This window comes from Abrus precatorius, unplaced genomic scaffold, assembly GCF_003935025.1.
Source record: "Abrus precatorius isolate BTA unplaced genomic scaffold, Abrus_2018 Scaffold8, whole genome shotgun sequence".
Taxonomy (NCBI): domain Eukaryota; kingdom Viridiplantae; phylum Streptophyta; class Magnoliopsida; order Fabales; family Fabaceae; genus Abrus; species Abrus precatorius.
The window spans coordinates 36,501,368-36,515,795 of NW_020874428.1; the positions used below are offsets into that span (position 1 = coordinate 36,501,368).

Sequence of the window (14,428 nt, forward strand, 5' to 3'; positions counted from 1 at the left end):
AATTTTAATTAATAATAAAGATTACATATTAAAAAATATATTATAAAGTACACTGCTAATACCATAAACTATATATATATTTTATTTAATGCTTACTTTATAAGATTATTAGAAAGTTTCATAAAACGTCGTATAACAAAACTCAAAACAAAATAGTGAAATTTCTTTTACCCTCTATTAATTCCTCTACTCTTATTCATGTCACCACAGTCACCACAACCTCGTATCATCAACAATACCTGGAAAATCAAACTCTATCTTCTAGCTACCACCACTTACCCTCGTGCTATAATTTAAGTCCCAGTCAATAGCTACCCCTCACCTGTTGAATCATTCATCTTTCAAAGGTTCACCTCCAATAGTGTTGACTGAAACTTACTAATGAAATACCCATTTATTGTTTTCTTTTTCAACACCCATAAATAAGTGTTGCTTCGCCGTTTTCTATTGACGGCTGTTTCGTCGACTTATTATAATATGTGTTCTTCGTTTGTAGTGATTCCGAAAACCCAATAATTAAGTGTACACAAGTGGTTGCACATTCTGACTTCACATCATGACATGTAGTTTGAATTTCAAATAAGAAAAATCTAAAGCTGAAGATGCGGGTTTGAATATGAAAGTCAATTCAATGGATGCTTTAGTATCCGTTGTTTTTGCTCACGTACGTATAATATATTTTCAATATAAAATAAATTATGGCGATTTTTTATGCACAAATTCTAAAATATATTTCATGGTTGTCATTATTATTATTTTTTTACTTTCAAAAGAATGGATTCTTCATGTTATGTATATAGTCTCTTAATCTAGTAATAGTTTTTATGTGTCGAACTGTTATACTAAACTAACGGGGCTGCTGATTCACTCGTGAATGATAGAGTGAAATATTTCATCTCTTTTTTTTTCACTCAAAATAATTCTTATCATATGGCTTGAAAACTTGACTTTTCTTCTCATCTTTTACAATGGATAGCACAATGTACTAACATTAAATTTTGTTTTGTACACTTTTTAGACTATTCATTGTTTGGCTTATATAAGTTTATCGTTGATTTCGATTGTTCTCTTACACTTCCTTCTAGTGACTAACTACAAGCACGATATTTGTCAGAGTTTTATTCTTTTCCTAACACGTGACTTGAGAGTTGAACATGACTTTTCTTCAATTTTCCCCCATGCATATCGGAGATAACATCAAGATTTAATATTGACAAAAACTAAATTATGGGCATTAATTTTGTTTTACTTCTAATTTTTTTAATTTAAGCTATATTTTACTTAAATTATTTAACTTCACTTATGATTTAATTAATTCCTTTAAATTAATTTTTGCTAAGTTTTCTTCTAAATTTACTTCATCTCACAATTTTTACTAATTCAAACAATATTTTGGTGGTTTGATATAAGTATGCTATGATTGTTAAATATTTATAATTAAAAAAAGTAAAAACGAGTCATTGATAAAAAAAAAATAATAAATAAATAACAATATTTTTATTGTTGTTTTTAAAGTTTTTAATGATGATTTAGTTATAAAGTGTGTAAAAAATGTTAAATGTAAAACTTTATTGTCTAAAATGTTAAATATTTTTGAAGTGATGAAATCTAAATTCTCTTTGTTAAATTTTAGTTCTGAATTTTCATACTCATGCTTTAACATTTATTGAAAATGATCACGAGGTATATATTAAATCATGACCATAATTTTTCCTTAACAGTTGTATTTTTGTAAAATGTTGATGAAGTAAAAATAGACAGAGAATATGTGAAATCCTTAATTAGTTAAGAAATATAGACAATAGTAGGTTCTTTTGTTGTTCATGTACAACTAATCTAGATATATATATTTATTGTATATTTTAATGTAAGTTTGGTAATTACTTGATTATTGTAAACGTTTTCTTTCAAACCCAAATAATTTAGTTAAACACCCTAGAACCAAATCAATTTGCTTTAACAAAATAGTTTTTTTTTTCTGAACTTTATATTAACTTAATAGTAATTTTCATTGTTTTATTTAAAAAAGGTTATTATTTCTCTTTTAAAATAAAATGAATTTAATCTTACATAATAAGTAAAAAATAATCCATAACTATATATAAAATTACAATAAATAAAGCCTATGTTGGTCTTCAAACAAAAATAGAGAAAATAAATTACAACTGATTATCATATTTAACATTAATTTCTAAAATTGTTAGTTAGAAATTCGAGATACAAGAATTATGACATAATACAGATATAATACAATTTTTTAATTTTAAAAGATAAAAAAAACTGAAAAAAGCGAAAATAGGTAATGAAAAATGACAATAAATATTCCCAAGTTTTCATAGAATCAAAGTATAGAAGCCTAGACGTACAAATAATGCATTGTTTGTATTATTCATCCCAAATGCACCTAATAACATCTCAACGTAAGTGTTGGCAAAGCTGTAACTATAAATGATCAAAAGATATATGTTAAACTTCTGGGTGAACGGCAACACAACTTCGTTCCCCTTTATTTGGTCAGGTGAAGGAAATGCAGAAGGGCCCAGGCATAAAAGGCCCAAGCCCACAAGACTCGTGTCCCTTCATTTAGATATGAAGAAAAGCTTCTTAAAGTTGCATCAGTCGAACTTGGAAGTTCTCTTGTGATTGTGAACAAGACTACTTTTTTTTTACCCCTTTATTTAATCAATTGTGAAAAATAAAGTAGGCAAAACCCATGGATCTCACAGTCCTTATTGCGTGACAAAAATGAGAAGCCCAATTCCAACCAGCCTACTGCTATGCATTCATTAGCCTAGTTAATAGGAAATTCATTATAACATTTCCAAAGTAATAAATATTACTATAAATATGTTTTACTAATATTTCTTTAGACTATAATATAAGTCTTTCACTTTTTTTCTTTAAAATTTAATGAATTACTTAATATTGTAGAAATTTTATAGACTGAATTCGTGCAAAGTAAATGAGCGTCTGTGTGTGTAAATAATCAGTAAACATAGTTTCTTATGTTATAATAATCACAAGATAAAAATAAAATATTAAATATATGAAATTAGTAGAAAAAGTTGTATTTATACACTTTTACATAAATGACGGATCTAACATTTATGCAGGCCCAAAGCAAATTTTAAGATGAGACATTTCAAGGTAATAAAAACAATTTATTTTAATTTTACCTTTATATTTTTCAGATACAACTTAATTTTATTTACCTTTTCTTCTCCAATCAATAATAAGCTTTATTTAATATTCTTTGAAACATCGTTGATCCTAAGATTTTTATTATTTTATAAAAAATTAATTAATTAGTAGTATATAATATAATTGAGTTAATAATTATTTAGAGAAAGTTTTAAAAAAAATATGAAAATGTTATTTAGACTCAGAAATAATTCAATTAACTTATAGAATGAAGATCCTCATCTTATTTTTCTTACAATAAATGATGTTGAAGTGATGTCATTGCGTGAGCACATACATCGTGCAATAATCTTAATATAAGAATAGAAGTTTTACAATATACACACAATAAATATATATAATACTGTTACAATATAATAATAGATTTAGTTTTTAAAGTTCCACAGTCTCGAATTTCTTTAGTCTACATCACTTGTTATTTCATTTGTTTTGTCGTAAGAATTAATTTTCAAACTAAAATCAAATCATTAAATAATCGTGCACAATTTCCCACATAAATTAAATAATAATGAAAAAAACTTCGATTATTGGAAAGTTGGAAAATCCACAATTTGAACTCCGAAGTCTATTGAGACTTGAGAGCCAGGTAATTTTTTTTTAATTCTAGTTACAAGATAGCTATTCAAATTCAATTCAATTTCAAACCCATATTATCTCCATAATTAAATAAAAACAACCTGAATTTGACTAGAAAAAGTCCAAGTGATGTAGACTAAAGAAATTCGAGACTATGGAACTTTAAAAACTAAATCTAACTAAGCTATGAATAGAAATTAATAAATTGTTGGGTTAGACGAAAATAAGAAAACCAAAGAATTTCATGTGAGGAGAGTGATGTACCATCATTCTTTTACAAGAGATGTTTACCGACAATGATATGGACGCCAGTTGTGCCTGTAATTGCTACCTAGAAAAACTGCAAGTAGTGACAAGATGCAAATTGAAACTTATATCACAAAAACGAACTATTGCACAAAAATTAACAAGTACCAGATAGACAATTTCCAGGTTCGCCCAGCAAAGATTACAAGCAACTAAAAGGACCTGAAAATACCCATCCCAATTTAGTAATCATTAATCAACTTATTCACAGAAACAAAATTTTATTGATCAAACAAAAGCTGCATGTATTACAAGAAACTTCTTTCTTCGGTCACTCACACTCGTTCAGAAAATAGAAAAAAAAAGCAGTTTTAAGGAGGAACAAAAACTTGGGCCACTCTGGGCATCAAAGATAATTACACTTATAAAATTCACTCTTCCATTTCATCATCATCAATTTCCTCAATCTTCATCTTCTTGACTGTCTGAGCAGCATCACTTTTTGGTCCATTTGGTAACTGAATTAAAATATCTGATTTCTGACCAGTTGTTGGATTAACAATCCCTCCATTCTTTTCCACACGGTAGACCAACTCGCTCCCTTTTGATCCAGCATCTATGTAAACTGTTGAATTCTCATCAATCTCTTCCCTTATAAGCATTCTAGACAGCTCTGTCACCACCTTCTTCTCAAGCCACCTCCTGATTGGTCTAGCACCATACACCTGCAAGTAACAAAAGGCTATTTAGTACCAGCTACTATATTTCCTAACATCAATGCTAAACATAAATGTTATGATAGACACTTACCGGATCATAGCTCTCGCTAAGAATATAGTCTAGTGCTGCATCTGTCACTGCCAAGGCAATTCCTCTCTCAGCAAGACGAATAGCAACATCCTTCATTTGCAACCTTGCAACCTTCCTCAATTGCTCGTGTGAAAGTGGATCAAATACCACAATTTCATCAAGTCGGTTCAACAATTCTGGCCTAAAATGCTTTCTCACCTGATATAAGTAAAAAAATATATATTAGTATAAATTATGGCAACAAGTAACACAATGGAACATCTATCATAGTATATTATGTAGCCTTTGGAACATACCTCTTGCAATACACGATCTCGAGCAACTTGCATTGAACATTTTCCTGAAAGTCCACTTAGGAGGTGTTCTGCTCCAAGGTTTGAGGTCATGATAATGACAGTGTTTCTGAAGTCCACAGTACGGCCTTGTCCATCAGTTAACCTCCCATCATCTAAAACTTGAAGAAGAGTGTTGAACACTGATGTATGCGCCTTTTCTACTTCATCAAAAAGTACCACGCTGTAAGGCCTTCGCCTTACAGCTTCAGTTAATTGTCCACCTTCCTCGTGTCCAACATATCTGAAAATCAAATGCAAGTAATTAGATATTATTCTAATACCAAAATAAAAAGCAAACAGCTGAATTTCACCTCTTATCTACTTACCCTGGTGGTGCACCAATCAGTCTAGAAACTGAGTGCTGCTCCATGTATTCAGACATGTCAATCCTCACCAACTGATTTTCATCATCAAAGAGTTGCTCAGCAAGAGCCTTTGCAAGCTCAGTTTTACCAACACCAGTTGGACCAAGAAACAGGAATGAACCAGTTGGTTGTTGAGGTCTACCAAGCCCAGCTCTTGATCTCAACACAGCCTCAGCAACAGCATTAACAGCTTCGTCTTGCCCTACAACTCTTTTATGCAATCTGTCACCAAGACCAATCAACCTTTCTTTCTCATTTTGGCCAAGCCTAGTCACTGGTATACCGGTCCAGCGGCTCACAACCTCGGCTATTTGCTCTGGTCCAACAGTTTCTGTCAACATTAAGTTCTCCTCAGTGCTCCCTTCAAGCTGTTGTATAGCAGTTTCCACTTCTTGAATTGCACCATATCTCAAATCAGCAGCTCTGGCTAGATCATATCGTCTCTCAGCCTCTTGTAGAGCAAAGAGGAGCTCCTCTCGCTTCTGCTTGAGCCTTCTAATCTCATCAACCCTCTCTTTCTCTTTTCTGTACTTCATCATCAAGGGTTGAAGCTTGTCTCTCAAGTCATCAAGTTCCTTCCGAACCTTCACATAGCAACAGAAGTTAGAACAACTGAAATATGACCAAAACAACAGAACTAGAAAAATTCAATAATGCAACCAAATATCAATACTCACTTCAACAAGACGGGCTTTGCTAGCTTTGTCCTTCTCCTTCTCTAGAGCATGAAGTTCCACTTCCAGCTGCATTCTCTTTCTCTCAAGGTTATCAATTTCTTCAGGCTGACTATCAAGTTGAACCCTCACATTTGCACAAGCCTCATCAACTAAGTCAATTGCCTTATCAGGAAGATGACGCCCTGAACAAGCACATAAAACATAAGCACGTCACACAAACAAAACCCAAAATCAAAACTATGAACTTTCAAAAGCACAAGTAAAAATTAAGTCAAAAAACAAACAAACACACCAAAAGAGTCGAAACTACATACCAGTAATATACCGACTAGACAATTGAGCTGCCACAACCAAAGCACGATCCTGAATTCTAACACCATGATGACCCTCGTATCTCTCCTTCAGCCCACGAAGTATACTAATGGTATCAGGCACACTAGGCTCAGCCACATAAACCTGTTGAAACCTTCTTTCAAAAGCCGCATCCTTTTCCACATACTTTCTATATTCCTCAAGTGTGGTGGCACCAATGCATCTAAGTTGGCCACGTGCAAGCATAGGTTTGAAAAGATTAGCAGCATCCATTGACCCTTCAGTTCGACCAGCACCAAGAACAAGATGAATTTCATCAATAAAAAGAATGACTTTCCCTTCAGCTTCCTCCACTTCCTTCAAAACCGCCTTCAACCTCTCTTCAAATTCTCCCCTATACTTAGCACCCGCAACCAATGCACCCATATCCAACGCAATAAGCCTAACATCAGCAAGATTGCTTGGAACATCCCCTCTTACAATCCTCTGTGCCAACCCTTCAACCACGGCAGTTTTACCCACTCCCGGTTCTCCAATAAGAACCGGGTTGTTCTTGGTTCGCCTTGACAAAATCCTCACAACCCTTCTAATTTCTTCATCACGCCCAATTACAGGATCAAGCTTCCCCGCTTGTTCAACAAGGTCACGCCCATAAGTCTTCAAAGCCTGAAAAGTAGTGTCCCCAGAAGCACTTTCAACCTTCTTCCCTTCCTTCCCACGAAGCTTTTCAACCTCTGATTTTACCCTAGCCGTAGCCACCCCTGCTTCTTTCAGCAACTCTCCAATCTGAGAATCTTCGAGTATTCCCAGAATCATTTGATCAACGGCTAAGTGCGTGTCCCCACGCGACTTCTGTGCAGCCTGTGCTCTTCTAATTGCCTTGATCAGGGTCGTGCTCGCGGGTATCTCATCAGGAGGAGGAGATTGACACGGCAACTTCTTCAACGCTTGGTTAAACACTCTCTCCGCGGCGCGTGCTGATTCCTCCCCACCTGCACTTGAAATCGCTTGGAAGAAAATACCACTTGCATCAGATATCAAAGCGCATGCAAGGTGCAGAGGAGTGAACTGCGCGTGTCCTGCACTCATTGCAAGCTCGTGCGCCGAGGAAAGAGCCTCGTTCGTCTTGTGGGTAAACTTGTCGGGATTCATTTCTAATCTGCATAACAAAAATAAGAATTGGAATTAGAATAACAAAAATAAGAAACGACTCAAGAAGACATAGCAAGGCGTGGAATCAGAAAGAATAAGAAAGGAAACATGGGTTTCACGTACCTTGAGACGCGAAAGAAAAAAGATTTGCTTTACGAGAAATTGAGAAGCTAGTGAGTGTGGAATGAAACGGGTAAAGGAGTGTATATACAATTGCGTAGAGTTTGGTTACGTTAGAGTAATAATGGAGTAATGTTACTTATCGTTGTGAATGTAAGTGAAGCGGTGGAGAAGAGAGAAAGGTGTGGTATTTGTTGAAGGAGAAGATGCATCGGAATGGTTCTGGAGGTTTCGCGGTGAATGTAGAAGAAGAAACTCCTAGACTTCTCCATTTCCTTCTAGTTTCTTCTGTTATTACCCAACAAAACATCATTACTATTTTCTTTCTCACACACCTTTCCACCAATGTTTATTCACCTTCGTCACTGCCCATGTCCATTCTTCACTTTCTTATCTAGATTTTAGTAAATGGTCGTCGAATCATTAAAAAAAAAAGGCAAAGCTAGAATTGTCATCTATTTATAAATATTATGTAAATTATATTTTTTATAGCTGTGAATATAAAAGTTCATATTTATGTTTTTTATACTAGTAACATATTAATATAGAATTCGAATAATTAATAATAATAAAATGATAAAAAAAATTATATATTTAATATTCTTTTAATGAGAAGATAATGAAAGACAAAATAAATCATTTTTGTTTTAAAAATATTTATCTGGTTAAATACTTTGGATAAACAAGTTAAAATAATTTCAACGAAATTTTAAGGAGTTAGTTGAATGAAAAACAAAAAAAAAAGGTCTCATATTTAACAAGTCACTAGTTTTCATTTTATTTCTTTTAAGTAAACGTAAGTTTTCTATTATAGCTCGCTGAATCCAATATTTTTTTTTCCCCCTTTAGAACGAACCATTATTTCCTTTCCTAAAAATCTTGTAAAACAAATGTTTTTAACAAAAATAAGCAAAAAATATTGGAAGGATTTATTTCAATGAAAAATAAAATAAAGATGAAGAATAATTAAGAGAGTACAAATAACGTTCTAATTTAATAAATAAACACAAAACCTCAAACTATTTAAACGAAAAAAATTAAAAAAATATATATGAAAAAACTTCTTATAATAAATATAATTTTTTTAAAATTACGCATATTTTTTACTGTTTGTAATTAAATTTAATTCAAAATTATTACTTTGACTATTTAACGTTGGTTACTTATTAAAATTTAAATTCAAAACATAAATTTAGTGATTTTTTCAAACAATCACGTTATTTTATATTTAAATTTATTTATCATCTTAAACATTGGGATAGTAAATAATTTTATTTTTTTATTTATAAATATTTTTATTAAATAAAATGAGATAATATAAATAAAATTATATTTTTATTTTAATGATAAGTAGAATTTAATTATTTAGTAAAATTAAAGTAATTAAATTTTTTATTGACAGTTGTTTGAACATTCAACGAAATAAATTAGGTGAATGACAAAACAAATATCAATGATTCAGAATGATCTGAAAGAGTTTTTATAAAAATAATTAACTTCTTTAAGGTTTTTTTTTTTAAATGAATTTGTTTGTATAAGTTGTTATAATGGAGTAGTTTTAAGTTATATTAATAAATTTTATAATCAACTTTATGATATAAATATGTAACGATAACACGTTTACTTAAATTGTTAGCTAGACGCTTAATTTTCCTCCTCGTACAATACAGCAAAAGTTTATGGATCAACGATGCTTTCAATAAGAGAAATGATTTTTCATATTCAAGAGTATGCTATAATTTTAAAATCAGATTTAACTAATTTTTTTTCATAAAGTATACTTTAATAAAAAAATTCAAAATAAAATATACTTAAATATCTTTACTTTAATAGTGATTTTTCAGCTACTAATTAACTTTTCTTTAAATTCCTTTTTAGATATCTTTTAACTATAGATTTTTAGTAGGATAATTTTTTTTTGTATTTTTTATTATTATTTAAATACAGTTAAAAATTTATCTTAATGATTTATAATAACATTAAATATATAAAACAGCGATTCTAATAAAATTAACCAATTAAATTAAAAAATGTACTCCAATTCTGTCCACTTTAATATTCAGAAGTCACGTTGCATCTAATTAATACAAGATGAACCTATAAGGACATTTAAAAGAGCGTAACAAGTCCAATGTATTATTTATTCATTCACAATATTTATGCATACTATCCATCTCTCTCTTTTTATCTATTTTTTTTAATAATTATCCATCTCTTATTTTGCCACCAACTAACTGTAAACCTAATTATATTTGATAAAATCACAAGTAAATATTTTTTCCCTTCTATATTTATATATATTTTTAACTTATTAAACAAAATTTCTTAAGTTTTTGCATTTAGTCTCCTGCTCTTTTAATTTTAAAGTCTTGAAAGTCCAAACCCAAAGTTAAGTCCAGACTCATTTTAGGCACATTGTTTTTTTTTTTTTTTTTCCTTCTTGAAGGTTGTTGTACACATTAATATTTTGTCTTTTCTCCAGATTTATGTAAATGGAAAATATGATAGAAAGTTTTAAATTAAAAAAAAAAAAAACTAAGGGTATGTTTGTTTTTTATTTTTAAAAGAGTTTTTAATTTTTTTCTAAATATAATATAAATTTATACTATATTTAAAAAAATTAAAAATTCTTTTTAAAAGAGAAATCAAACATTCTTTAACTGTTTAAAGTTTCATTGCCAAACTTGTCTAGATTAATAAAAGAAACATTTTATCTTTATCTTTTCCTACTCAAAATACATAGTGCAATAAATAAAAAAATAAAAATTAACATACTATTTTATAAGAGTTACTTTTATTAATTAAAATTAAAATATTATTTTAATAAAAAATATATTTAATATTATTATACATTAATGAGATAAAATTTTAATTTTGATCAAAGAATAACAAATTCTACATGTTATTTTATAAGAGTTTTTTGTTGTTTTACTATTAAAATTAAAATTTTATTTTAATTGTCAAATTTATTTAATTTTAATTCAGAAAAAGTTTTTGATATACTTTAAATTTTTTTATAGGTAAAACATATATTATTATAGAGAGTTCAAGAAGAATTCAAAACTCATTTATATAGAAAAAAATTACTTACTCAGAGAAATAAAAAACAAAAGTATATTTATCAAGAGTTAAGATACAGTTTCGTGGATTCAAAATTTTTGATATACTTTAAGTAAAAAGACATTTATTTTCTCTACCCAAAAAAAACATTTATTTTTATTATTAGATGACTATTATAATGTATATAACATATAAGAACTAGATGTGGACTAATATATTTGAAGTTATTATCAATAAAGGTCATTGAATGTTTGTTTACCAATGTGGTCCAAATTTTTGTTTATCATTGAATTTATTGATGACTTTTTGTAACATTAGCCTATGTTATTAATATTTAACACATCCTTTGGATAACTCAACATAGTGAAATTAATGTGATAGATATTTTTATTTATTGATGTTTGTATTTGATTGTATTTTAAAATTTGTTTGGTGAAATTATAGATCTATTTCTTTATAGATATCATAATTTAGAGAATTTTTTTAAAGGGTGTAATTTTTTTAAAAGCAAATTACCATCAATGAATGCAATCTTTTTCATCAAAACTTTGTGAATCAAGTTTCTAACACTAACAAATTGAAATTAATTTAGAAGATTAAGGAAAATTATTAAAAAATTTAGGATATCGTCCTAATTATTGAAAAATATATATATATGAGGAACATGTTTACAAACATGCTAACCTACTTTGAGAAGATTTTGTTTCTCTTGGTTTATTGAATTTGACAAACAAAGTAAAAAAGATGCATCATTATTGTGTTGCCGTAAAGGATTAACAGTTGAAACAAAGAATAATGGTTTCTTGTAACATTGCTTGGAATAAGTGATTAAAATAAACGTATTGAAGTTACAAATTTAAGTAATATGAACAAGTTATTACTTATACCAAAAATGTTTAACTACTTCAATTGATTACAGTTGCTTTATATCAAAGCAAGGATTAACTTTTTGTAGTTATGATCAAGCAATCAATTTTGTTAGTCAAGGTTCTTTCTTGAACTTTTGTTTTACTGAACACAATCTATTAAATCACATTGCGTTGAAAAAATCTCTAAAAAATATTAATTAATTGCTCAAAAATGAATAATGTTAGTGTATATTACCATCTTAGACATTAAATATTTGCTGTTATTGTTAACCAAGCCCTCAAATAATGAGTAAATGACCATTCCTTTGTCTTTTTTTGAATAAAAATAAAAATATTATTGAGTGTTTTTTTTTTTTGGGTATAGTGTATGTTGAAGATATTACAACCTTATTATTAAAAATGACAATTGATGAATTATTTTGTAAATATGGGCTTAATATATCAAGAATTTGTAGATTAGGTTACGATGATGATAGAAACATGCTAAGATAATTTAGTGAACTCAAAGGTTGTTAAGTGAAATATAATTTCAAAGAACAATGGTTTCTTGTAACATTGCTTGGAAGAAGTGATCAAAATAAACGCATTGAATTTACAAATTTAAGTAATATGAACAAGTTTTTACTTATACCAAAAACGTTTAACTACTTCAATTGATTACAGTTGCTTTATATCAAAGCAAGGATTAACTTTTTGTAGTTATGATCAAGCAATCAATTTTGCTGGTTAAGGTTCTTTCTTGAACTTTTGTTTTACTGAATACAATCCATTAAATCACATTACGTAGAAAAAATCTTTAAAAATTATTAATTAATTGCTCTGAAATGAATAATGTTAGTGTATATTACCATCTTAGACATCAAATATTTGTTGTTATTGTTAACCAAGCCCTCAAATAATGAGCAAATGACCATTCCTTTGCCTTTTTTCAAATAAAAATTAAAATATTATTGAGTTTTTTTTTTTTTTTGGTATAGTGTATGTTCAAGATATTACAACCTTATTATTAAAAATGACAATTGATGAATTATTTTGCAAACATGGACTTAATATATCAAGAATTTGTAGATTAGGTTATGATAATGATAGAAGCATGCTAAGATAATTTAGTGAACTCAAAGGTTTAATCTTATAAGAGAATCTATTTCTGTTTTATGCATATTATTATTATTATTACAAACTTACAATCATTTGTTACTGTCAAAATTTACATTTAAGTCGTCTCTCTTATTAATTTATTATCCAAATTATTAAATGTTGTTGGAAGATATTATAGATGACATGAAAGATAAAAAGCCAAAAAGACATCGATAAAAAAAAAAATCTTAATTTTAAAGAGACAAAAATTAAATCAATAAATCAGTTTAAAATGAGTTGTTGATATGACTCACAATGTTACAGTTCTGATAATTTTGATATTAGTTTTTTTTTTCTAGAATTTGTGTTTTTTAAATTATAAAAAAATGTTTGATCAAATGCAAATGACTTATTAAATCTTACTTCCATAATAAAGACATTCTCGTTGAAAAGTTGTTAAGTGCAATATAATTTCAAAAGATATTTAGAAAAAAGTTATAAAGTTTTTATCAAGATATCTTGTAAATTGTTTTTTAATTTATTTCAACAATGTTTTTTATTTACTTCAATAAATTTTATAATTAATTTTACACTATAAACTTTTATGTAATAAAAAAACATTAAATAAATATTTAATTTACTTATCCGAATGCATCTTTTGTCTAAAAAAGTACACCTTAATGTGATTCTAGCCTTCTAAAACATTTTTTAATTAGTTTTAATAATAATAAATTTCAAGATTTTTTAAAATAGTCACAGTCATTATACGGTGATGATGTGGTAAATATTTAATATGCCAGATTAAAATAATTGTTGATGAATAAATTTTTTTATATGATATAATTAAAAAAGTTATTATAAATATTAAAAATTTATGAATTCATAGTTTCTAAAAATTAAATGAAGTTATATTTATAAAAATTATAAATATATTTAAATTATATTTAATGAGATGTGTATCACCTATTATGCTGATCCTTAAAAAAAATTGATGTGACAAAATTATTATCATAATTTTTTTTTTAATCTCTTCGATTAGACCGTAACAAAATTTCTTAATATAACTCAACGTAATCAACGTATGAGCAGAAGGCTCGTGAAAAACATGTATCAGTATCGTAACACAGTCCACTCCTTTTATTTCATATATATATAAACTTTAAAATAAAATTCCATCAAAATTTTATCTTGACTCGTTTTAAGTCTTCCCAATTTGTATTATGTCACATGTTTTTCTCAAATATTATAATTTTAATACATGTTTTAATTGTTTTTTTTATATTTTTAAAAACAATAAAAAAGCTGTAGAGATAGATAAGATTCGCCTTTATATAAGATAAATAAATAAAATAAATGTTATTACAGCGGAGGAAAAAATTGCAAGAGTAAAGAGAAAAAGAGTTTACGTGGTTTTTAAAAGTAGCTTTAATTTATTTTGTAATAAAAGTTAGTTGTGCCGTCAGCTTAGCTTATAAATAGAATATTTGTTTATAAGATTTTGTATGATAATTATTTAAATTTGAATGAAACTCTTTCAATATCATTCAGGAATGGAATTTCCATAAATAGCAGTATATAATTTGAAATATAACTTATTTTAATAATTTAAAAACTTTTCAAAAAGAGTT

At 28.2% G+C, this 14,428-nt stretch overlaps 1 protein-coding gene across 1 annotated transcript; it reads right to left on the reverse strand.

Annotated features, from left to right (window-relative positions):
* Positions 1-4,156: 4,156 nt before the first annotated feature.
* On the reverse strand, positions 4,157-8,167 carry LOC113846007 (chaperone protein ClpB1). The gene is made up of 7 exons (XM_027473799.1): positions 7,798-8,167; positions 6,525-7,681; positions 6,211-6,392; positions 5,495-6,117; positions 5,130-5,409; positions 4,834-5,031; positions 4,157-4,748 (listed from the first exon to the last, which is right to left on the reverse strand). The coding sequence occupies exons 2-7, from the start codon at positions 7,672-7,674 to the stop codon at positions 4,455-4,457; spliced, it is 2,727 nt and encodes a 908-aa protein (XP_027329600.1). The 5' UTR covers positions 7,675-7,681; positions 7,798-8,167; the 3' UTR covers positions 4,157-4,454.
* Positions 8,168-14,428: the final 6,261 nt, after the last annotated feature.